General features: G+C 41.9%; 1 protein-coding gene across 1 annotated transcript in view; it reads right to left on the reverse strand.

Annotated features, from left to right (window-relative positions):
• Map3k15 (mitogen-activated protein kinase kinase kinase 15) overlaps positions 1-12,800 on the reverse strand; it is a 167,553-nt gene extending 154,753 nt beyond the window's left edge. The window contains exon 1 of the mRNA XM_032889339.1: positions 12,035-12,800. Within this exon, the coding sequence (XP_032745230.1) occupies positions 12,035-12,800 (766 nt within the window). The remainder of the gene's footprint in view (positions 1-12,034) is intronic.
• Between the last annotated feature and the right edge of the window lie 12,982 nt (positions 12,801-25,782).

Below are 25,782 nucleotides of genomic sequence, written 5' to 3' on the forward strand. Positions count from 1 at the left end.
AAACAATTTCTGTATCAGGCTAAATCTTAAGTAAACAGATCACAGATTGAAAGGGAAGAGATAAAACGAAGGTTTTCATTACCAAATGCACTCTGTGCTCTTAGCAACCACTGCCTTGCAGTTCCTTCCAGTCTGTTCCTAGTGACGAAGGCCAGCCTGGGGGAGAGGCTATATAGTAGTCTTTCCAGGTCAGGAGGCAGGCATAAGACCACCTAGTGCAGTAACATTCTTTAGGAAGTGATTTTCCAGAGAATGCAAAAAGCCAAGGCTCCAGTAGAAATCTAAACTAACAGGACATTGTCCGAATTCACCACTGAAGTCAGTACCCCTCAATATATTGATTATAATGTCAATATGAAATAAGATGAAAAATATAGGATTTTAACTGATTAAAATCCATTAAATTCTTTTTTTCCCTGATTTCTTTAATGCATTTGCCATTATACATGGACACTATTTGCTGTCTTAATAGCATCTGTCTACACCTTTTCTGGCAGGCAGCCTTCCATTAAATTCTTAAAGAAGCTTTTTGATAAAACCTGCCAAAGACCAAGGCAGTCAAAATTCTAGCATAGGCAGGACTCCACCTATCCCATGCCTACCTAAGTAATTTGTGGCTGCTTGGAGAAGGGGTAGTCAGTTTTCTTCAGGGATGTGGCCCCATGCTCCAGTAGACAGCCCTACACATATGCACACACAGGCAAGTGTTAAATAGATTCAGTGAGGTTTTTTTATTCCTTAAAAAAAAGCATTTAAAGTTGGGAGTAGGTAGAGGAATAGGAGAAGAATTGTAGGTAGGGAATAAGGGCTGGGCATGTATAACAACATTTAAAAAAGACCATTTCTGCATGCTGAAAGGAACTGGATATAGATCTCTCCTGAGACATACATCCAGAGCATGTCCAATACAGAGGTCAATGCTAGCAGCAAGTCACTGAACTGAGAACAGGTCAGACCCCCTTGGGGGGAATTAGAGGAAGTATTGAAAGAGTTGGAGCTTGCAAACCCATAAAAACAACAATGCCAACCAACCAGAGCTTCCAGAGACTAAACCACTACAGAAACACTACATGGACTGACCCAGGCTCCAACTGCATATGTAGCAGAGAATAGCCTCATTGGGGCACCAGTGGAAGGGAAAGCCCTTGGTCTTGCCAAGGTTGGACCCCCAGTGCAGGTGAATATGAGGAGGCAATATAAGGGGAATACCCGTATGGGGGAGGGGCAGGGAAGGGAATGGGGGCTTATGGACAGGAAACTGGGAAGGAATAAACTTTGAAATGTAAGCAAAGAAATACATCTAATAAAATTTTTTTTTAAAAAAGACCATTTCATCAGTCTTAGCAGAATTTTGTTTTAGTTTTTTAAGAGACAGGGTCTCATGTAGCACAGGCTAGCTGTGAACTTGCTGTGGAGCAATGGATAGATGATGATATTGAACTCCTCACCCTCCTCCTTCCACACCCATAGGTGCTACGATGAGAGAAGTACATCACCATGCCTGACCTTAAACATTTCTATTAAATATTTTATAGGTAACAAATAAAACCATACTTTTTTAGTGGTTTTAAAGTACTAATTTATGCATGTAAGCCATTAGTTAATGGTATGAGAGCAAATGATTTACCTTGTAGTAATTCTGTACTCAACTAGCTCATGCCAGTCTTTAAATACACTCCAGGTTGTCTCTAAGTCTATATTTCTACCAGGAGGAAAGAAAAGAAATGATTGTAAATAGGAGTTGTTTTTCTCTAAAGAACTGGCATTCAGAGTGAGTTTTCTGCCAGAGACATTTAAAAATATAATTGGATGTCTGGTAACTCTGGTCCCTTTAAAAACTGCCTTAAAAAATAAAAAGCTCATCTTTACTGAGCAGAAGTCATTTCTACTGACTTCTATTATAATTAGATCTGTCTTTAGTCATTATTCCTCACTTCCAACAAACTTCAGGTCAGGCCTGTACAAAGAATGCTGTGAAGTGTCATTTAAACTTATTTTCCAATACTGTAAAAAGTAGAAAATTCTAACCCACCAGTTCAGTGTCAAGAGGTCAGCACATCCTTACCGAATGCTATTATCACATGGGTAACTTGCTTGGCGCTGTTAAGATTTAACTATGAGAAAGACCGGGTAAAGAGTAGGGGCATGAAGAAACTTCATCTTTTGTCTCCTAGTACCTAATGTTTAACACCACAATAAAACGTATACGCAAACTATGTGTGCCCCCTAAGGTGGATAGATTTGCAGTGTCTAATTTCATTTCGCTCACAGTGAAGTATTTGTAAAAACAGAACATGGCATGAATTAAGGCACACTGTCTTTTGCACGTGCATGTTGCTTTTCCAACTAACAATGCAGAACAACATTGTACCAAATTATACTGCAAGCTAGGCTGCAGTTTGAGTAGTGCCCATACCATTATCATTATCCATGGAGTCATGTGTCTACAGTTCCTACTCTGGCTTCCCTTGTACATACTGCTTCAATGTTTTCATCTTTAGCATGTGGCGGCTTCTTTTCAGATTTCTTCTACTGTTTTATAAAGAGGAAATTTAAGCCTTAATTCTTAGAAGGATTTTCTATGTGCAATCTCTTCAAATAAGTGTGTAGCATCACCTTTGAAATAAACGCTATTTAACTGACCAATGCAGATATGGATGCTTGGAGCCAACCATCAGACTGAGCTCAGGGGCCCTGGTGGGGGAGCTGGTGGAAGGACTGGAGGAGCTGAGGGAGGTTGCAACCCCTGTAGGAAGAACAACATTAGCTGGTTGGACCACTCAATGCTTCCAGAGACTAGACCATCAACCAAGGAATGTACAGGGAGAGATCCATGGCTCCAGCTGCATATGTAGCAGAGGATGGCATTGTCTGACATCAATGGGATGGGAGGCCCTTGGTCCTGTGAAGGCTTGATTTCCCAGTGTAGAGTGATGCTGGAGTCATGGGACAGGAGAGGGTGGGTGGGGGAGCACCCTCATTGAGGCAAAGGGGAAGAGGGAAAGAGCAGATGTGTGATAGGGGGCTTGTGGAAGGGTAACTGGGAAGTGGGATATCATTTGAGATGTAAACGAATAGAATGGTTAATAATAAAAAAAATAATAAGCCCATTTCTTCCATATTTGTGACCATATTGCATTTGATGTAAATATTCTTATTAAAATTGTTCAAGGGCTGAAAAAAAGAAATGTATGCTATTTTAGAACAGAACTGGGATTGGTATGAATGTCAACCATGAATAGATTCATGAAGCTTTTCTTTTACAGGGACAAAATCTCAGGAAACAGGTCTCTATTGGTCTCACTGAAGTGTCAGTCAATGGTAAAGGACCTGAGGATTTCACATCTATTTCCCCAACAATCATCCTGCTATTTTTTATTTAAGAAAGTCAATCATTCCTTCAAGATCACTAAGCATTCAAACTTTTGCATAACTGCTGATTTCACCTATTCTCTGTGCTTTGTTTCCTCATTGGCATCTATCTCCACAGTCTTTAAAGGCAACTGAATTCATTTGGTGCTGGTGACTCACTGTTGGATATGAAACCATCATTTCATGTTCTTACCTCTTTTTTCCCCTTTGATCCAATTGATAAGATATAATTGCCCACCTAAACATACAAAGCCCAGTACCATCCATCCCTTAAAGAACATTTGTAACAACCTGTAAAGGTACAGCGTGGAATCTTAACGTGAACTGCCATATTGTCCTGCTCGCTCTCTCCTCTCTCCTCCTTCCTTTCCAGTCTCCTCCTCTTACTTCAAACTTCTCTCCGGCCCATCCTTCCCTCTCCTCCAATGACAGGCCTCCTTCTATCCTGTACCTGCCCCTCACCTGTATTTTACATATTAAATAGGGGAGAAAGTTCTGGTGAAGTCACCTGATTCCTGAGTACATGACTAGGCAGCTGTTCTGGGGGCAGTGGAATTAGCATCAAAATACAGATAACTCCAGGGCAAACCACAACATTTCCCCCTTTTTGTCCAGTTAAAAAGCCTTTTCACTTATATATAAATTGAGTACAATTATTACCATTCTACAATTTATAAAGCATATGATATACTCAACACCCAGTCCATCACTATATCAGTTAAACAGAACATTTAGTTATCCATTCCAGCTTAAGAAAGGCTTAAAATCTATATTATATCTTGGCTAGCTTGTATACTATCTGATAACTATCCAATAAAATATGTATATTCAGAGTTAAACAGCCTGATAGGCTATGAGACTATAATCAGTCTTCAACCCCGTCAGAAATCTGAGAATGACCAAATATCTATACACATAGGAAGCCTAACACGGCTTCCAGAACTGAGAGGTTGTAGAGACAAATCTCCACTAGCACAGTCCCCTGTTAGCAACATGTGAGCACAAGTCTTTAGCCTTCTGGCCCAAAATCAACTGACAGGCTCTTGAAATGCAGATTTTGAAGGTCTGATCACCCTGTCTTGGCAGAGTTTATCAGTCGACTATTCTGCATAATTTGTCCTTTTCTGGACAGTATTAGTCTGCAGATGAAATAGGCAGTTTTGTCTAGTGGCTGCCTAGACACAAAGTATTTCCTCATCTGGAGGTAGAGATGTTCAAATTCTTACCTCTTCTAGACTCATTGTATTTTTGCGTGTCTGATTTCCACTGTACAATGAATGTACAGTGCTTATTCTTTTCATGAACCATACTTCCATAAGTCATAGAATTTACAAAGACTTAGCTGTACCTTTTTTAATTTTAATTTATTATTTAATCTTCTTCTTTTTACAGTCCAGATTTTATCCTCCTGTAGGTCCACACTCCAACTATTTCACATCCCACATCTCCTCCCCTCCCCTGTCTCCAAGAGGATGCCCTCACAACCATCCCACCAACTCTCCCCACTCCCTGGGGCCTCCAGTCTCTTGAGGGTTAGGTGCACCTTCTCTGACTGACCCCAGACCCAGGAGTCCTCTGCTGTGTATGTGTTGGGAGCCTCTTATCATCTGGGGTATGCTGCCTGGTTGGTGGCTCAGTGTCTGAGAGATCTTGGGAGTCCAGGTTAGTTGAGATTGCTAGTCTTCCTATAGTGTTGCCCTCCTCCCAAGGGCCAGCAGAAAGACTCTAAACAGGCAACTTCGGAAGATAGGAGGTGGGTGACCCTCTAGACTGTACCAGAGACCTGGGAGGTAACAGTCTCTCAGGACTCAAAGGGGGGACCCTAGATGATGCCCTACATCAGGGAGAGAGACTTGTAGAGCCCACTTCCAGCAGAAAGACAGGGCATCAAGTGAGGGATGGGGTTGCTATCTCACAATAAAAAACTCTAACCCATAATTATTCTTCTTTGAAAGAAATGCAGGGATGGAAATGGAGAAGAGCCTAGGGGAAAGGAAGTCCAGTGACAGGCCTGAAATGGGACTTAGCTATATCTTAAGAACAAGCAGCATTCTTGATGCAGAATTCTCATTCTCAGGACAGAGAACATATTTTAAACAAACCCACCTTACGAGGTTTGAAATGTTGGTCTTGTGAAACCTAATGAATCCAATAGCCATTCTAAATATAAAACTGGTAATTGCTTCTAGCTCGTATAATGAATATTTGGTAGCCATGGTTTTATATATGATTTGACTGTGTCCCTAAAGATTCATGTGTTGGAATATTTTATGTCCAGTGTGGTAGTATAAAGATAATGGGATCTTTAAGATGTAGGTCCTAGTATAAAGTGGCTAGATCACTGGGAACACTACCCTTGGAAAGGATTAATGCAGTTCTCACTAGATTCCAGGTGGTTCTACGAGAGTGAGTTGTTATTTGAGGACTAACAGAAATAATCTAAAATTTGACAGTGGTGATGGTTATATAACTGTGAATATACCCAAATCCACTGTACTTTATACTTTAAATAAGAGCATTACATCCCAATAAAGTTGTCAAAAACCCAAGTACTAGAATATTTATAACAGTAACACTATCCATTGATTATCTCCAGACAGAAGCAACTCAAATGCTCATTTGTAACAGAAAACAAACTGTGGCATCTCCTTGAACTGAAATACTTATAGCATTAGAGTTTTCAACCTGTGGGTCACGTCCTTTGGAGGTCAAATGACCTTTACACAGAAAACACAGCTATTTACATTACAGTTCATAACAGTAACAATGAATTCTATGGGTTGGGGGTTTACCACAACATGAGGAATTGTAGTAAAGGGTCCCAACATTAGGATAGTTGAGAATCACTATACTATAGAGAAATGGCGAAGAATAAGCTATGACTACAGTGATGTCATAGAGGTACCACACAACCTAACAGCAAACAAGAGGCCAAACATGTAAAAGTACAAACTATAAAATTAAATTTACAACAAAGGACAAAGCCAAGCAAAATTCACCCACTTTTTCTATATATGCTGTATCTCAATTAAAAAGGAAAATGAAGAGCACAGGCAAATGTAGGGGTTTTTGTTCTGTTTTGTTTGTCTTTTTCCTCAGCACAGAACAAGGAAGGGAGTTGAGATGCAATCACTAATCATGAAAACTCAGGAGATTATACTACATGTTGACTGCTTATGAGATTTAGATCAGAATCTCTATTGTACCAAGCACAGTTTACTCTGTACGCCAAGGTTTCTGGTAAGGTCAGTAGTAGAAGACAGAGGGGAATGGTACAGAGAGAACTGATAGTAAGCACTCAATTCAAGGCATTGACATTTATTTGGATATATATATATATATATATATATATATATATATATACAGACATTTTAACAAGACACAGATACATTAAGTTATCCCGGGCTATACGACCAACAGGTGATACAGTATACTTTCAAACTCTGATGCAGAAACCCAAGGCATGACTAGCATTCCAAGGGTCAATGGGCTATTATGATAGGATATATGTGGGTCTGTTTGGCCAGATAGGCCATTTGCCTAGAGAACCTAGACTTCTGAGCCTTTGAAGGGTGAGAAGGAAGCAGCAGTAGTCCTTTTGCCAGCCTCCAAATGTCAGACTTAGTCTAGGCCAAGACTAGTCTCTCTAAAATTTTTAAGCCAAGGTGTCATTCTCAGAATGTCAATTTCATCTGAGATGACTCAGAGATGTAAATGTAAAAGTGAAACCTGTAAGCTTTCAGAAGAATATATAGACCAGTGTCTGCACGAGTAAAACCTGCAAGGTGTTTTAGGTATGCAGCCATAAGATACCATAAAAAGAAAGTCTAAGTCAGACTGCATCATTCAAAGCACGAATAAATGGGGATGGATTAGCAAGCCATAAGGGAGATGCTCATGGTCCTGACAAATCACTTAAACACAAACTATATAAAAAGAACTGATAATTCAACAAGAAGGTAACAACCATCCAGTATGTAGGTAAATGAATTCAATGGGCACCTTGCAGAGAAAAAAAATGTCCATGTTAAAAAATCACATGGAAAGGTGCACGACATTACTTTTTAGGAAAGGCATATTAAATCCATCAGTGAGAAACTGCTATACTTCTCACTAAAAAGGCCAAAATTTAAAAGATCAGTACTACAAAGAATTGATGAGGATTTGAAACACATACACTGGTACTGGAAATAGAAGATGGGATAACCGCTTTAGATAAACGGTTGCGAGTCCCTTACATAGCTGAAAATGTACTTAATTCTTGAACTTGGCCGTTTTACTTCTAGATATTCCAAGAGGAATGTAAAAACACTAGCCCATGAATTACATACCAGTGTTTGTAGCAGCTTGCTTCATAACAGCCTCACACTGGAAGCAACCCACATTTCCATAAAAAGAGAATGATCTGAATATATTCATGTGGGGGGTGTGGATGTGTATGGGGGTATGCATGTTTGCACAGATGGGAACACGTGTGGAGACCAGAAACTGATGTTCTATCTTTCTTAGCTGTTTTCTTTATTTTTTGAGACATGATCTTTCACTGAACCTTAAGTTCAAGCTCAGTAATTGGCTAGACTTGCTACCACCACATGAGGTGCCCAGAGTACCATTCTTAAGATGGACTAGTAGCATTAAAAAAGAAAAATTGCCATGTAACAATGTGGATGAATCTCAAAAACATCCTGCTGAGGGAATGGAGCCACGGAAGATATATTATATGAGTCTATTTATATAAAACCCCAAGAAAAGGTAGCTCGAATCTACAGTGGTGGCAAATCAGTCGTTCCGTGGCATCAAGGAGGGACTGAAGGGAAGTGGGAGGAGACATAGGTGGGAAGACAGAATATTCCAGATTGGGATAGAGTTTGAGTTCCACAAGGGCTTGTCACTTTTCATAGTTGCACATTTAGTAATTATAGTAATAGTACAGATAGGGGATGGGTAAGGAAGAGAATAACAGAATGAGAGGTAGGGATTAGAGCTCACTGGTATTACACTTGCCTAGTATGTGTAAGGCTCTAGATTCAATCCCTGGTATGAAAGGAAAGTCAGAATGTTAATAAATGTTAATAATTGCTGAAGCCTCATTCTGTGCATACTTGAAAATTTCCATAATAAAAATAACTTAAAAGTAAAAAGGGTATCAGTATCAATGCACCTTCTCTTTTCCTCCTCTCCCTGTGAATCCAATTCTGTGTGCCCTCTAGGTTACCCTCTCACAGACAGACAAACGAAAGCCAGAATGAAAGCTACTTCCATGTCCTGCTACCCTCTACCATCTCCCACAAAAATCAAGCCCCACCACCCACTAGGCATTTATGCCATGCCTTGTCACACCCAATAGTTCAAACTCTGCCCAGAGTACTGGGAAACGTGAATGTTTCCAGCCCACTCTGTAATACTTCAGCCCTACCCCAACTGCTCTATTTAATTAGAATTTGTATAGCTGCTACTCAAAGCTTGATCCATAGAGAGCTTTAAATGTTTATGGTGTATGTACCAAAACTGGAAGTTGACTGCTGGGAATCAAAAATAATACACATTCCCTGGTAACAAATACTACACAGCCAATAAAGCAATGGGCCAGCTCACAGATCTCTGTTTAGAATGCACTCAAAGTAAGCGGCCATGGTTCCATTCAATCCTACAGCTTCCATGTTTCTTTCCACATGGTTGAGGAGCATTCTAGGCTCAATGCTGACTGAGTAGGAGTAACAGCAGCACAGATAGGAGGGGACTCAGGAAGGGACCACCAAAGGCCTGATACACCAAAAAACAGCTGAGGTCCAGGCCAGAGATCATGGTGCCTGGAGTAAAAGAAAGCATGGTGGTACAACAAGCCACTCTCTCCAGTGACGGTGGAGTGGGCCAGGCTGCTTCCAAGCTACAAACTCATCTTTAATCCCCTGCTATATTGTTTTTAAATCCTATTTAGGTAGCTGTGAATATCCAATAAGAAAATGGTATTGTTAGCATTCTATTTCCACTCAAATGTCAAAGCTTCCAGTCTACTATATCTATCCAGTACTAAGCACTTTTGTTTCCCAATATCCTGCCGTATGTATGCTAGGCAGGTGCCGAGCCACTAAGGCACATTCCCAGGCTCAGTGTGAGTTCTTTTAGATTTTTTTTCCATCAGGCTGTGGCTTTCCTGCCGCTCCTCCAATCAACCTTTTACTAATGACACAGAAATCTAAGATCCAGACACGACCACAAAAATAACACAGTATAAGAACACAATCAAACCAAGTGTTGAGTTGCTATGAGACCAGAAGACAGGAAGTGCCTAATGTCTCACCTTTACAGTTTCTCCACAATCCACCTGGGACAGTTCAACAGTTGCTCTCTCCCAACCAATCTTGTTCTAAAACAGCATTGTCAAGGAGACCTTCTACTCTGAGGAAAACATTTTATATCTTTGCCATTCCACATACAGAAGCTGGCTGGCTGTACTTGAAATAGGGCTATTCTGATTCTACAGATTTCATCTTACTACATATAAGCCAATTTAAATATAAATGGCTACATGTGGCCAGAGGCTACTCAATTGAACATCCTGGTTTTAGAGATGTTTACAAAACAGCCGAGGACAGTTTTCTATCTTTTTTTTTTTTTTTTTTTTTTTTTTGGGTTGGCAAAAAAAACTTTTCCCTTGTGGGGGGACCCCGGGGGGGGGGGGGGGGGGGGGGGGGGGGATCATCTATTTAATCAAAAATTCCCACTTCCTGTAGTGGAGATCAATAGAAAGTATTCCCAAAGGCAAAATTGACCAAGGAATTCATGATACAGACAAAAGGAAACCGTAAAGCCAGTGAGCAAATGTGATGCTCTAGGTGCTTAAATTTGAGCCCTGTAATCCTTTGTCTTCTCAAAGGCTTACCCGCGGCAGGTGGAGATGTACAATATAGACATATGAACATATGCCACTGAAGCCCAGCAAACCAAGGGGCCTGCACACAAATGTTTCATCTTGCTGTCGGCAGGCAAGGAAGAGAGTTGTGCCTGAAGGCCTAATGAACGTTTCACTTTTCAAAGAATCTGTTCAAACTCCATTCAGGAGCAGACTGAATAGAAGTTGAGAAAACGGAATGGTTCTAGGTGAAGTGGGCTTCTGAATAATTTCTCTGAAAAGATGTGACGCTCAAGAGCATACTCAGCATGGTCAGAAATGTCAAGGGAGTGTGTTCACTGGCTGCAGCCGCCACTTGTTGAACAAGCCAGATGCCCCATCTCTTTTCCAGATGGGGGGTGGGTTTGACCATTGCTGTGGGAAAAAAAAAACCAAAAAACAAAACGAAACCAAAAAACCTTACATCCAGGGCTGCCTCCAGTAAACAAGGAACTGAATTGACTGGCATTTACTGGGTCGGGGTTGGTAGAACTTATCAAACATGCAAAAGCACTGAGTTTTATAAGCACAACTAAGGCACCTATCCTGCTCCAAGTCAGCATGCCAGGAACACTTTGAAAACAACTCCCAAAGTCTCTGCTCATAAGCTTTTAGCTTTAAGGTACACACTGTTGCTTCCATTTGACTAGTGGAAAAGCTAAGGCACAAACACCCCCTGGTCATTACTGTGTGAGATACAATGCTGATGAATACCATCGAGGTTCCACAGATTTGTCCCTACAGGTTAAGTAAGAAAAGCATGGGAAAGAACTATAGTCAATTCAAAAGTGGTGACTTGAAACCTGGATGGTTAGGTCACACTCAGAACAGGGAACCTGGAAAGTGTGTCTTGGTCTAGCAATGGATTACGTTAAGAGATTAAAACATCACAGAACAGTAGATTACACCGTACTGTAAGTGTGTGAAAATCTGTAAAAAAGCAAACCTAAAAGTCAACACATACACGCTTGTCAGGTACTAACTTGCCACTTTCTGGTTGTAGGATGGAATCACCTGGAAGAATTAAACACTCCGAAGGCCTCGTGCAGGGTGTCATTGGTTTGAAATGGATAGAAGTTTGTTTGTTTGTTTGTTTGTTTGTTTGTTTGTTTGAGGGCGAGTCTCACTTTGTAGCCTAGGCTGGCCCCTAACTCCATTTGTTGCAGAGGCTGGCCTTGAATTTGCAATCCTCCTGCCTCTGTCTCCTGGGATTAGATGAGTTATCCATCTTAACCCTTCGTTTTACCAGCTCTCCCAGATGATTATACTAACTAGCCTGCATCGGGGATAGGTCAGGAGAAAACAAACTGGAGAACGGCCTCCACGGCTTGTCGGTGGCTCTCAACCTTCCTAATGGTTTAATACAGTTCCACTTGGGCTGACCCCAAGCATAAGGCATGAGGTATTTTGTTGCTACTTCAGAACTGTAATTTTGCTTGTTGTGAATTGTAAGTTACATACATGATATGGGACCCTTGTGGGGGAGAGCCGCCATCTTAGGCGATGCGATAGATAGTATGCTTCTTGGGTTGGTCGCTATTATTAAAAGGAAAACAAAAGAGGTGGAATGAGTCTAAGTCCCTATGGTCCCTCTTTATCTGTCCAGGGGCTCCTTACTTGTTCCACCCTGTCCAGAAGGTAGAGATTGGTTCCAAGCAGCAAAGGTGGAGGACGGAAGGAGGACTGGAGGAGAGGGCCAGGGGAGAGAGTGGAGGGGCGGCAGAGCTTGTGAGAAGGCGGTAGGAACCCAGGGAGGACCCTTGCCCTCACCTGCATCATAGAAGGCATCGAGCACGGCGGTCTCCCCGAAGTCGAGCTCCCCAAAGGGTACGGAGGTGAGGTGGGCGCCCTCGGCTTCGCAGGCCCGAAGCAGGCACTTGAGCGCCCCGGCCTCGGGGCCGCCGTCCGCTGCCGCCCCCTGCGAACTTTCGCTGCGCACGTATACAGCCCGCAGAGCCCGGCGCGGCCCGCGCCCGCCCTCAGTCTCGCCGCCCGCAGCGTCCCCCGCACTCTCCGGCTCCGCCGGCCCCGCCGCGCCCTCGGGCCCCGGAGGCAGCCTGCCCTGAGGCGACTCGCCTGCCTCCTCGGGCGTCTCAGCAGGGGCCAGCCCGCCTCCGCCGCTGCCCTCCATGTGACTGGCCTGCGAGGCTGGCGGCTTCGAAGGCGAGGTGCTCTTCCCCGAGGCACCTGCTGCAGAGGCGACGGACAGTCGGACGGACGGACGTAAGGACGGACGGCAGCTGCAGGGAGCCGGGGGTGGGCGGAGAGGCCGCTGCAGGCAGGTGACCACGGGCTCTCCGGAGGCCGCCGAGAGAAGCTCGGGGCCGGCTTGCCCCGTGCGCCCTTTGAAAGCCCGCGAGAAAGAGGCGGGGGCTCGGACGTCAGGACGAGTGGAGGGGGCGGTTGCGAGAGCCTCGGGGGCAGGAACGCAAAGGGCGCCCTCTGCCGGCTCCCCCGCGCAGCGCCCCCAGCTCGGACGCTGGCCGAGCCAGGGATTGCAGGGCTCAGGGTTGATTTTTTTTGGGTTCCCCTTCATCCTTCCCTTTAACTGCGTTGGCTCTTTCCTAGCTTCCCTTCCTCCCTCCCTCCTTCCTTTCTTCCTTCCTCCTTCCCTCCCTCCCTCCCTCTCTCTACCTTTCCTCTCCTTCCCCTTTCTTTTCTCTCATCTTTTTTTCCTCCTCGCCCCCACCCCTGCCCACCAAACAAGGTGAAGCTTTCAACCATAGTAAACTTTCAAGGCACTAATTGAAAATTGATAATCCATCCGAAACTAAACGCACTTGCAGCTTTAACGCCATATTGGGATGAGCAATGCTTCATTGGGCACTCGCCATTGCCCAGAACACAGCCTCCCTGAGCCCTGTCTTGCAGCCTTGTTTGTCGTGACTTTGGTAGTGACCTTGACAAGGTATGGAGAAGGGGCCAGCAAGCAAACCTTTGTTTGCCTGGAAAATAGACTCCCGTAAGTGTGGTGCCTGCCTGGCCTCTGAAAGACTAATACTAAGGCTCCAAAGAGGTCTCCATGGCGTCTTCCACACCTCGCTGGTGATTTTAGTCTCTAATATTACATTATATTTAAACAATAGAATGCACAAGTTATCATGTGGAGGTGAAGTTGTTGTTTTTTTTTTAACAACTGCTTCTAGGTATAATTTACAAAACCATCTAGAACAAAATGACTGGATGGATTTTTAGTGGCGTCCCAGTTCTGTGTCCATCACGACAATTTTTAGAATGTCTGAACACTCCACCCCCACCCCCACCCCACCTGCACCCCCACTACCTTTTAGAAATCACTTTCCATTTCCATCCTCCGAAATAACCTCTCTTATTTGCCTTTTCTACACATTTCATTTACTGGATGGAATGGGAGGTTTTTCATTTGCTAGCATCAATGCTAAGGAGAATGTCTGGATTGCGTGAAACTAAAGTCCACTGCTTTCCAGTATCTTTTCATATTCCATAAAACCATTTCCTAGAACAAATCTTTCTTCACTACAGCTCCTGACTGATGGATTTATTCCATTTGCAGTTTCCTGTTGGCTACAGGTCATCAGTCTTGTTCTCTACTTCTGTTTTTATTACGTAACTTCTGGGTCATTTGCCCATTTTTTTTGTTTTAGAATGCACTCATGAATGCATGTGGAGACCAGACGCCTGGGTGGTATTTCTCAGCCACCATCCAGACCATCCAATTTGATTTTTAGACAGGTTCTCTCTCTGGTCTGGAACTCACCAAGTAGGCTGGTGGTCTAACTGCCCAAAGAGCCTCCCTGGTTCCACCTCACCAGTGCTGTGAGCCCCACCCACCCCCAAATAGTAAAAATATCCATAGAAATGCTTCAAGAAATTCTTCCCCAGTTCCAATCTTAGTAGAAATCGGGAACACTAGGAGTGGCAGCATTGTGCACTCTGAGGAAATCTGTGAGAACACTCAGACAGGACTTGGAAAAACTTTCAGCACCTCTGTTCTAAGAATTTTTTTAAAGTATAGTGCTATACAAGGGCACGTGTGTTCTTTGCAACCTTGCAATGCATAATAGTAGTAATTTTCCTAATGTGCTTGTTTATCTGAAATTACTCCAGTGACCAGCACAGCCTTTCAAAGGGCAAAGCCACCCATTTGAAACCCCTTTACCAGTGTCTTACTGTTACCTGCACTGCCATCTTCTCAAATTCCTCTCAGATCTCTCTGGGGCCTGGCTGATGGAGTGAAAAACTGGGAGTTGGGAATTATGGCTTGAATAACATCTTTCTCTAAATACAAACCCTGCTGAGAAAAGAACCCACCATTTACCCCAGCTAACAAGCACCTTCCCTGGAGTTGGCACACACAGCCACTATCCCATTGTTCCAGCAATTTGTACACATGAAGCAGGCTTCAATGTCCAATGTCCTTCCAACTCCCTCTCGCCTCTCCTAGGAGAAAATTGTAAAATGCTGCCTTAGTCTTGCCTGTTTAGTTGAACAGGTGTGCCTTTCTTGCTCATGCCTTGCCGCTCACTAAAATGCATGTCCTGGAAACCGCTTTGTCCTATTGCAGAAGTATCATCAAATGTTTTTCCGGTTATGGAAAAGAACTCTCCTCTTTGTACCTTTCCCCTGTGGGTTTTAATGTAATCCTCTCCAGTAGCTGCCACTGGGCAGATTTCAGCACTGCCCCCCAGGAAGTTCTCCTTTCCAGTGATACAGTCCCTTTCATTTCTCCTAGATAATTTTGGACCATTTTCCACCTTATTAATTTTCTTCTAGAAGATTCCACTGCTTGTCATTATTATATTTTGTGTACAAAAGACTTTCTTAAAATTAAGCTTGATTTCGAGTTAATTGCATATTCATATGCAAATATTGGAAATCACATAGAACTACCTTTGACCCCGTTTTCCCCAAAGCACCATCTTGTTACACTAATAGTGCATCATCCTAACCAGGATATTGACATTGCTGTAATTAAGATAGAAGTCAGTATCAAAAGGATGCATCTTCTTATCCTGTGGCAACTACTACCATCCCAGTCCTCACCACACCCAACTACTAACCACTAATTTGTTCTCCATTTCTGTAATTTTGTCATTTCAAGAGTGTTATATAAGCTAACCATGATAATGCACACTTTCCAGCCCTTGGGAGGTAGAGCCCAGGAGATCAAGAGTTTGAGACTATCCTTCAAGTATAGTGAGTTTGCAGCCAGCCTGGGCTACATGAGACTCTGTTGCTAAAAGTTTTATTTAAAGGGAATCATATAGTGTGGAAGATTTTTGGATTATTTTCCAATCACCATAATTACCTTGGTTGTTGCATGAATCAGTACTCCTTCATATTGTACAGTTGTACCACCGGTTCTTCAAGCCACATTCCATCTGAAGGATATATGAACTATTTTCACTTTGGAATTATTATGAAGAAAGCTACTAGGAATATCCATTCACAGGTTCTGTGAGCATGAGTTTTAATTTTTCTGAGATAAACATTCAGGAGTATAAATTCCAGGTCATAGATAGTTTTGTGTGTGTGTGTGTGTGTGTGTTTATTTTTTGCAAAGTTGTCTTCTGAGAGGCTATTCCACTTTACAGTTGGACTCACAACATGTGCATGATCTAGTTTTTCCCAGCCCCAACAGCATTTATAATATTCTCCTGTTTTTATAGCCATTCTGATAACTCTATGGTGATACTACATTGTGTTTGTTTCTTTATTGTTTTCTCTAGTTTTTCAACTTCTAATTAAAATCTACTTACATCACTTTCCTTTTTATTCTCTTCAATTCCTCCCATGCCAACTCCCTCTTAAGTTGATATCTCCTTTCTTTTATTATTATTATTTTTATTATTATTATTATTATTATTATCATCATCATCATCATTATTATATACATATATATGTATACATTTTCATACATATATAAATACAACCTGCTCAGTCTGTTTGGAATTTCTTGAGGGTATATGATTTTAGGCCTGACCATTTTGTATTAGAGGAACATCCCTGGGAAAGACCAATTGTCCCTTTCGGCAGTCAGTATTTAACTGTAGTTCTTTGTCTAGGGGTAGGACCCTCAGGAGATGTCACCCTCCAATGGTAGCCTGCCTGTTTGTTCAGGTCCTGCTTAGGCAGCCATACTGTTGAAGTACTATGGATGTAGCTTCCCTGTCATTTTGAGAGGAAGCGAGTCCACAGCTGATTTCCTGGTCCTCTGGCTTTTACAGTATTTTGCCTTCTCTTCCACAGTGTTCACTGAGCTGCATGTGCAAGAGCTCTTTTGTAGATGTATCTGCTGGGTCAGGTAACCCAGGATCAGTGGATAGCTGCATTTTTTTTGTAATGGTCTCTGGGGTGAAAGATACCTTGTTACAGTTTTGATTTGCATTTTCCCAATGGCCAAGGATGCTTATTTGTCACCGGAATACCTTCCTTGGTGAAGTACCTGTTCCAGCGTGGGACCATTTTCTAATCGGACTGCATTTTGCTTTTTGAGTTTTGGGTATTCTTTTTTTTTAAATTTATCCATTTATTTATTTATTTATTTATTTATTTATTTATTTATTATTTATTTATACACTTCAGATTTTATTCCTCAAGTCCACCCCCCAGGGTTCCATCCCATACCCCTTCACTTCCCCCCTCCTTTGTCTCCACAAGATGTCCCTACCCTACCCACCACCAGACCTCTAAACTGGATAGAAGGCCCTAACACATATACAGGCAGGGACCCAGGTCTGTTCAGTCAGAGAAGATGCACCTAACCCTCAAAGAGACTGAGGCTCCAGGAAGTTTAGAGGTCTGGTTAGGTATTCTTTATATATTTAAGTCCTAACCCTTGGCTGAATGTGTCATTGGCAAATCTTTTCTCCAGATTTATAGTTTGTCTTTTCATCCTCTAATTGGGTCTATCATAGGGCTAGAGGTTTTAATCTTGATTAGGAACTGTTTGATGTGCAGCGGTCTCCTCTGAGATGGAAACATTCCATTTCCCAGGGAAGCTCAGTAAGAAAAAAAATGAAATAACTCAAAATAGCTTCAGAACTCCTGAAACTGACTAGATTGTCCTAGGTCTCTCCCCTCAAAGAGTAAACAATAAGGAGTTCTCAGAATCACCTCAGAGGAGAAAAGCTGTGAAAAGTCTGAGAAAGATCATCAGTCTGAAGATGCAGAAAACCAGACAAGTTGTCTGTAACAGTTTTAGACAAACTGGTCTCTTAGAAAGGGCATTCTCCAACCTGCTGAGCTGCCAGTCAACTATGCAGTATGTCCCAGATTCCCAGATTTTGTGAGTTGTCTGTCACCCATGCTGGGGTGGGTGTTGGTGCTAGCGTTGTCTTTGAATCATTTCTCCCCCTGGAAGTAACCCCTCAGCTGTATTTCTGTTAGTATAGTGCTCACCAGTTTACCAAGTTGGACTGCGGTGGTACCTGCACCTTAGTCTGTTGTGTGCCCCATGTATAAGGGAGTAGACTCAGTGTTGTGTCTCCCAGGAAAAGCCTTGCCACACAACAAGAGCCAATTTGTTGATGTATTTTTCTGTTAATGGATAGCATTTTTTCCAAATTAAATACATTTTACCTACCCCAATCAGACCTGAAACTTTTCTTTTCTCCCCCAAATTTTTATAGGTTTTTGTTTTACATTTGAGCCCAGGATTCATTGGAGACAATTTTTGTGTAAGGTATGAGGTTTAGGCTGAAGTTCATTTTTATGCCTATGTATGTTCAGTTGGTACAGCGCCATTTGATGAATAAGCTATCCTTTCTCCTCGGTGTGGCTTTCACCCTTTGGCCAAATATCAGTTGTACATATATCTGTGTGTGATCTGCTTCCCCCCCTGATCTACTCTATGACCTGTGTGTGCATATGTGTGTGTATGTGTGTGTCAATCCATAAGAACACATAGTGACCATTACATGGTATATCCATCTTTGTATCAAGCCATAGCTCTGTGTACACTATTCAGCCTCCTGCATTTTGTCTTTTTTTTTTTTAGTCGTTTTTGCCTCTATTAGGACCTGTGTTTTCCCATTTCAAAATTTAAGTAGAGTTGACTATCTATGATTTTTAAAAGGAACTATAGTAAACCTATAGGTCCAGTTAGGGAGAGAGATAGCATGTTCATTGTGTTGGTTGAATCTTCTGAAGTGGGAACATAGTATGTCTCTTCATTTACTTAGAACTTATTGGAATTCTTTCATTAGAACTCCTGATTTTCAGAATGCAGATCCGCTCTAAAATCATTGAAGTAACTGTAGATGATAAAAGCCTTAGTCTTCAACCTCAGCTCCACATCTTCATTGCTACTATTTAAGAATGCAGCTTTTGTGTTACAGCACAGCCTTGCTGAGCTCAGTAATATAGGAGGATTTTTGTTTGCTTGGAATATTTTCTGCAGACTATCATAGAATCTGCAAATAGGGACAGTTTCATTTTCTCTTTCCAATCGGTATTGCTTTCCCTTTTTATTGCCTTGTTCCTGTATCTAAACTTGAAGTAGTGTGCTGGAAAGGAGTAATAACACTGAGCTCCCTAACCTCCTTCCAGATTCTAGGGAAAGAATTCAAGTTTTCAACTCTGAGTGTGATCTTAGCCATTTCGTTTTGATTTTTTGTGTAGATGGTACTTCTCGAGTTGAGGAAGTTACCTTCTCCTAGCCTCCTTTTTATTTATCATGCTGGATAATTTGGGTTGGTTCAAGTGTTTTATACATCAATTGATACAAATTTTCCTCTTTAGACAGTCCATATTTTTTCATTTGGATTTATTCCACTAGAGATTTAATCAGTGTATATTAGACAAAATAATAATGTTCATTGTGGCATCTTCACGTGTGTGTATATAGTGTACTCTGATCATATTTATTCCACATTACCCTCTTTGGTACTCCCTCTAGTACTTTTTAATGTTATTTTTATATTAAAATATAATTATATCATTTCCCCTTTCCTTTTCTTTCCAACAACTCCTTCTGTACCCTTCCCCATGCTCTCAAATTCATATTCTCTCTCTCTCTCTCTCTCTCTCTCTGATCCTCTCTCTCACTAATCTGTCAATTCAGAGTGTTTTATTGTGTGTGTACCACACACACACTCAATCACACACACAATCTGTATAATTTTGTTGTGTGTACACACACACACAGAGCCTAGGGCTGACCATTTGGGGAAACAGTACTTCTGCTCTCAGCATTCCTTACTTGCCTATAGTTCTGTCTCTAGGGTTAGGGCCCCGTAAGATTTCCCCCTTCCACAATAGCATGTGTGTTGGTGTCCTCCTTCCTTGTTCCTGTCTTGTTCAGACAGTCATGCTGTTGAGACTTCATGAGTATCCCAGCAGTTCTAGGAAACGTCATCCCATAGCACACATCCTGCTCCTCTGGCCCTTATACTGTTTCCACCACCAACTCCTTCTGGAAAGTTCCGTGTGGAATTGTGTCATAGATGGTTCAAGTGGGGCTGAGAAATACATGGTCACTTGTTATCTGCATTTTGGTTGGTTGCAGTTTTCTATATTGGTCTCTGTCTATTGCAAACTAGTTTCCTTTTTGAAGGATGAGAACTACCTTTATTTGGCTAGACCCTGGCACAGGATGTGTCTCAAATATTTTTCTTTAAAGATTTGTGTGTGTATGTGTAAAGGTTTTTATGTTTGTATTTTGCCTGCATATATGTCTGTGCATAAAGCATGCACACAGAGGCCACGGGGAGGTGTTTGATGCCCTGGAACTGGAGTTACATCCATTATGAGCTGCCATGTGGGTTCTGGGAATCAAACCCAGTCCTCTGGAAGAACTTCAAGTGCTCTTAACCTCTGAAATATCTCTCCAGACTCAGATTTATTCGTATATTTTAATGTGTGTGAATGTTTTGCCTTCATGTTTTTATGTGTACCATGTATGTACCTGGTTTACACAGAGGCCAACAAAGGACATCAGATCCCTTACAACTGGAGTTATACATGGTTGTTAGCTGCCCTGTGTGCAGTGGGAATCAAACTCAAGTCTTCTGATAGAACAGCAAATGCTCTTAACCTCCAAGCCTTTTCTCCTGCCCTGCCTTTCAAATATCGATCCAGGCTCACATGCCTGGACTAAATCCGACTTGGTTGTGTTTTGTGGATATTTTTATATATGGCTGATATTTACTTGCCAACAGTTTGTCAAGAGATTCTGAATCTAGGTTCATGAGAAATATTGATCCGTAGTTTTAAATTTTTGTACTGCCTCTGCCTTGTTTGTGTATTAGGTAATACTCATTTCATGAAGTGGCTTAGAAAATTTTCAAATTTGATGTAAAAATTGATGTTTCTTCTGGATTTTGGTAGGACTCTCCAGTGAGCCCATTTCAACCCAAATATTTCTTTTTCAGGGTCTTCTGATTTCAAGTTCAATTTTCTTACAAGACCTATTTGGGTTTCTTAATTTGTTCTGGTTGAATTTACCAATTTGTGGTATTTCAAAGGTTAGTTTCAGTTTCTCTAAGACATTTATAATAATGGAAGTTCCTATCTTCCATCCTTGTAATGGTTCTGTAGTGATGTTGTCTTGTTCTTGATCTGTTCCTTTAGACCTTCTGTACTACCTTATCCTTATAAATATCCACGTCTACTGATGAAAACACCAAAGGTTACTTTTCATTTGTTTCCCTGTTTTGGTTTCTAGCCATTTCATTCTCACTGATAGGCTCCATCTCTGCTGAAACAACCTATCTTGCCCAATGCCTACTTATCCCATGAGAATTGTATGGCTTTTTGTTTAGTTTCGTTTCTCTTGAGATAGGATCTTATAAAGCTCGGGCTGGACTCAAACTCACCAAGTAGCTGAGGTTGGCCTTCACCTCTCAATTTATTGGATTATGGATATGCCCAGCTTTTTTTTTTTTCTTTTTCTTTTTTTAGGAGCTGGGGACCCGAACCCCAGGGGCCTTAGCTTGCTAGGCAAGTGCTCTACAACTAAATCCCCCAGCCCCATGTGCCCAGCTTTTAAGGTTTTCCCATTGAACTGTATCCTCAGCCTCCCACAGAGTTCTCAATGTAGTAACCATAGTAACCATAGTCACGAACATGACACTGATCATTGCTTTGTCTCTTCTGACTGCTTTTCCTTACCTCGTAGCATGCCATGTAAGATTTGTCGAACGTTGGACAAGTCATATAAAGCAGCAGAGAATGAAATAAATAAATCTTTAGTATGGGATCCTGTCAGAAGATGGGCTTTGTGAATGGCTACTACTTGTTTTCCTATGGCAATGAGAAATCCTGTAGGCCTCCTCCCCTCTTCTCTCTCTGTACCTGTGTGTTGGCTCTCTATCCTAATTTGGTTTTAGACAAGGTTTCTCTCTGGCTCAATTGGCAAGACTCACTGGTCAGCAAGTTCCTTGGGATTCTCTAGCTCTCCAGCACTGGGATCATAGCACATACCACTATGCTGAGCTTTTTAGTGGATGCTAAGGATCTGCAATCATGTCCTTGTGCTCAAACAGTAAGCCTTTTACCCTAGGAACCATCACCTCAGCTCCTCTTTCATGACCTTTTTTTATTTTTTCCCTTCTCTCAGCTTTGGATGTACCCTTTCTGCTATTCTCCAGGCAAAACTCTCGAGTTCTGCTGTCTTCCTGCAGGCTAGTGAGCATAGTACTAGTGAGCTGGTAGAGCACAGGGCTTGCTTCTCTAATATTTTCAGAGAACACAGTGGGCTCGTGTCTCAGGCGTCGAGCTTTCCCACTTGCTTTTGTCCTTTCTCCCAATAGATCCCTCCATCTTAGCATCAATAGTGTTCACTGGTGTTTCACTCTGTAAACCTGAAGCCCTTTAACCCTGAAGATTATATCATACTTTCACATAGAATGGCGGTGGCTAAGTGAGTTCTCTTTAGTTCGGCTTCAGTAATATTTCATCAAAGTACTCACCCAGGTCCCTCCTCTACCTCTTGCTCCTTAAGGGAGCAGCAGGGTCAGAGTGGATTTCTCAGTGGTTCCTGAGCCAGCACCATGTGGCTTCTGTGGCTTCTGCCAGTCCTCCTATGACTCCAGGTGAGGCTTCTGCAGAAAACTCCCTGAAGAGTTGAAAGCCCTCTCCCAGCTGCTGCCCTCAGGAGTGGCACACTGTCAGTCAAGCCATACTCAGACACCAGTGACTGGTCATATTTTCTAGCTTAGTTTTTTCTACATAGTTCTAGGGCTAGTGGTTCTCAACCTAATGCTGCAACTTTTAATACAGTTCCTCATGTTGTGATGACTCTCAACCATAAAATCATTTCGTTGCCTACTTCACAACTGTAATTTTGCTGGTTCCGAATTGTAATGTAAATATCTGATATGCAGGATATCTGATATACGACACCCGTGAAAGGGTCATTAATACCCACCATCCCCAGGTTAGAACTTCTGTTCTGGGGGCATCTGCAGCAAATGCTTGGCTCCTGTTCTGTGGACTTAGGAGCCTCTTATTCTCACCATCATGGGGCCTAGGACATCATAAGCACCAGCTACATGTTCAATAACAAACTGTCTCATCTTCTGCTAGAACTATAGACTCTTATATGGCTATTATAGTTTCCGAAAAAGTCATGGCCAAGGACTGTAAATTAAAACTATAGATTCAGAACCTTAATTTTGAGAGGCCAAAATAAAGGAAATTTCTAATTGAAGCTGCATTCAACTTTCTTTCTCTGCATATTTTTTTAATCTTCTACTTTGGGAGAATATTGCCTTCATAGTTAAAAAAATAAAAAAGCTATTTAAAAAATCTCAAAGTTTGGGGTTTGGGGTTTTGCTCAGTGGTAGGCGCTTGCCTAGGCGCAAGGCCCTGGGTTCAGTCCCCCAGCTCAAAAAGAACAAAAAAAAAAAAAAATCTCAAAAGTTTGTGTTCTGTGTTTGAACCTCCTGTACTAGTCATTGTCCTGACTCTCTAAGCCTTTTAAAAGATGGAAATTCAGTTGAAAGGCTCTTGCCAATAGCAAGTGAAGCACCACTGTTACCACAAAACTTACCCCTCTCATTTCTAACTAACCTGTTTGGTCTAACCTCCAGACCCGATGCTCCCTGTGAGACATCTCACCCTCTAGCCACAGGCTTTTCCTCATGCCAGATTTACCTTCTCTGAGGAAATTACCCTGAGAACAAGCAAGAGCAATTTCAAAGTGCTCTCTGGGATCAAAGCAGGGAGAAGGGTGGACATTTCTCATACAAGTTGTTATCTTTAGACATTCAATGGCAGAACTAGCTTCATCTCCAGCCAATCCCTGCTTTCCTCAGACTGAGTCTAATTGTGAATCTAGGGGTAAAAATCCTATTCCCTTTTTCGAAGGCATCCCTATTTTGTTCTTTGAGGGATAACCTATCAAATAATGTCATTTTTCTTGTGACTTTTGTGTTTGGTTTCAAGATAGTTCATCAGCTAAATTGGCTTAAAAATTGGTAGACTCCTTAAAAGTTATTTTTTTTTTTTTGGTGTTTTCCCATCAAACACCAAAACTTCTAACATACCTCTTTTTTTTTTTTTAAGAACTAGGTACAGTCTTTATAGGGGCAGCTAAGATGAAGATGCATTCAAGACTTCATATCTGCATAACTTAAACTTGTTTCCATTTGAGCAGAATGACCCCATTGAAGTCAACATGTGCCCTGCTCTAAGTTATTCTGTATTGCATAAAACTGGTTTTTCAGGCCGTACCTTGCCCAGTGAGACTCCACTCTGAGGGTAGAAGATGACTGTGCACCTGGAGGGAATATTTAAACAGCACCATCTGTCTGGTATCACCCACATAGCAGAGACTGATAAATGACTTACTCCTGGGAGTGTAAAAGGTGCCACCCTTTAATTTATTGGGGATGAATTGAGACTGCAGGGACACATGAACGTATTAAAATCATATCAGGGAAAGCAGGCTCATGAAATTATGAGAGGCACTAGACCATGAGGGAAATGTAAGTCCATATAAAGAGGTAGACATCTAGTACTCCAAAGGTGATAGGCTCCACCAACTTGTCATCTGACAGTCACAGAGTATGTATCAAGGACCCACACAGAGAACCCTCAACTCCGAGAGAACCCTCGACTGTCACAGGGGCTTCAGCTGGGCCCCAGTCCTTGCTGTTGACACAGCCTAACCCAGCTGCCATTTTCCTATCCTCTGTTTGCCCATCTGGACATGCTGAAGGTCCATCTGCCCAGTCCTTTGTCTGAACCTGTTCCTGCTCTTACACCTCTGTATCTGGACTCAACTGTGCCATTTTATTCTCAAACATGTGACCAGCAGTAGCCTTTTAAGAGAGACTTTATACCTCTGTGAGATTCCCTGCTTCTCAGGCCTCTCTTAACCCTTTACAATCCTTCTGTAACCTACATATCTAATTATATTGATGTCTATATGTAATGGGTGATCTGAGAGTTAATAATTAAGACTGGAATATAAGGACTTGTGTTCACCTGGGTCAGGATTATCAAGGAAAGTCAAAGTAGCTGGTAAACTGCTGTCACAGAAACCACTGTACCTTGTAACATTATTTGCTAAATTCTGGCACTGTGGAAAAACAGTGCTGGAAAAACCTCGCTCTCATAAAAACCTAGATAACAACCAAATTTAAAGTGGACAATGTTCTATGGTGTGGTTGAAGTACTCCTCATAAGGCACGGTCGCTGACAACCCTGATCCCAGAGTACTTGGGAGGTAGAACTACTGCTGCAAGTTTGAGGGAGATCTTGTCTTAAAGAAAATAATAAATAAATTATTAATTTTGCTGTGAATTCCAAATTGACAAGTGAACCTATACTGCCAGTGCTGTTAACAAGAATGGTCTGTCCCCATGGCCACTGCAATCAGATCAGGTAAAATACACGAATACAATCCTGTTCAGGGAACTGCACCTTCTCCATGGGTGGTCGTCCACTCCAGGAGTCACCCCAAATCCATGGCTTGAAAACAAAGCCTTGTGAGCCAGGGAGAGAACTGGGCATGGTAGGTAGGTAAGGCTCATCTCCTTAAGTGATTTGATCTTCCTTAACAGTCCTTATATGCCATTTATTTCTGGATAAGAAAAAGGTTTCTTTGCCTAGGCCCTGCCAAGCCTGTCACTCGGCCAAATCCTGAGCACCAACTTCCCCTCTGTCAGATGTGACAATCAGCCATGCTGAACACCCTGTCACTCATAACTGTGTTGTTTTGTTCCAGTTCTCATTTGTACAGAAGCAAAGGGAAATGCTTTCATCAAGTCCTCTTAGTGCAGAAACATCTTGACATTAGTTTGTACAAAAATAACTAAAGGACTAAAACCTAATGTGATGCAAAAAAAAAAAAAAAAAAAGACTGTGATGACCTCAGGTTATAATACAAGTCTTTATGGAAACCAGGGTTATTTTTATACAAACCATGGCAACTATGGGCAAAAATTATACACCCTGCAGCTGATCATAAAGGAGCTGCTTGTGAGAAAGGAAATAAAACCACCATTACTAACCACAGACACATGTGATGATAGATACAGGATGTTCTTATTGGAAAATGGATCCTGTACTTGAATGTGCCTTGAGGGCTG

The sequence above is a fragment of the Rattus rattus genome, chromosome X, assembly GCF_011064425.1.
Source record: "Rattus rattus isolate New Zealand chromosome X, Rrattus_CSIRO_v1, whole genome shotgun sequence".
Classification (NCBI taxonomy): Eukaryota; Metazoa; Chordata; class Mammalia; order Rodentia; family Muridae; genus Rattus; species Rattus rattus.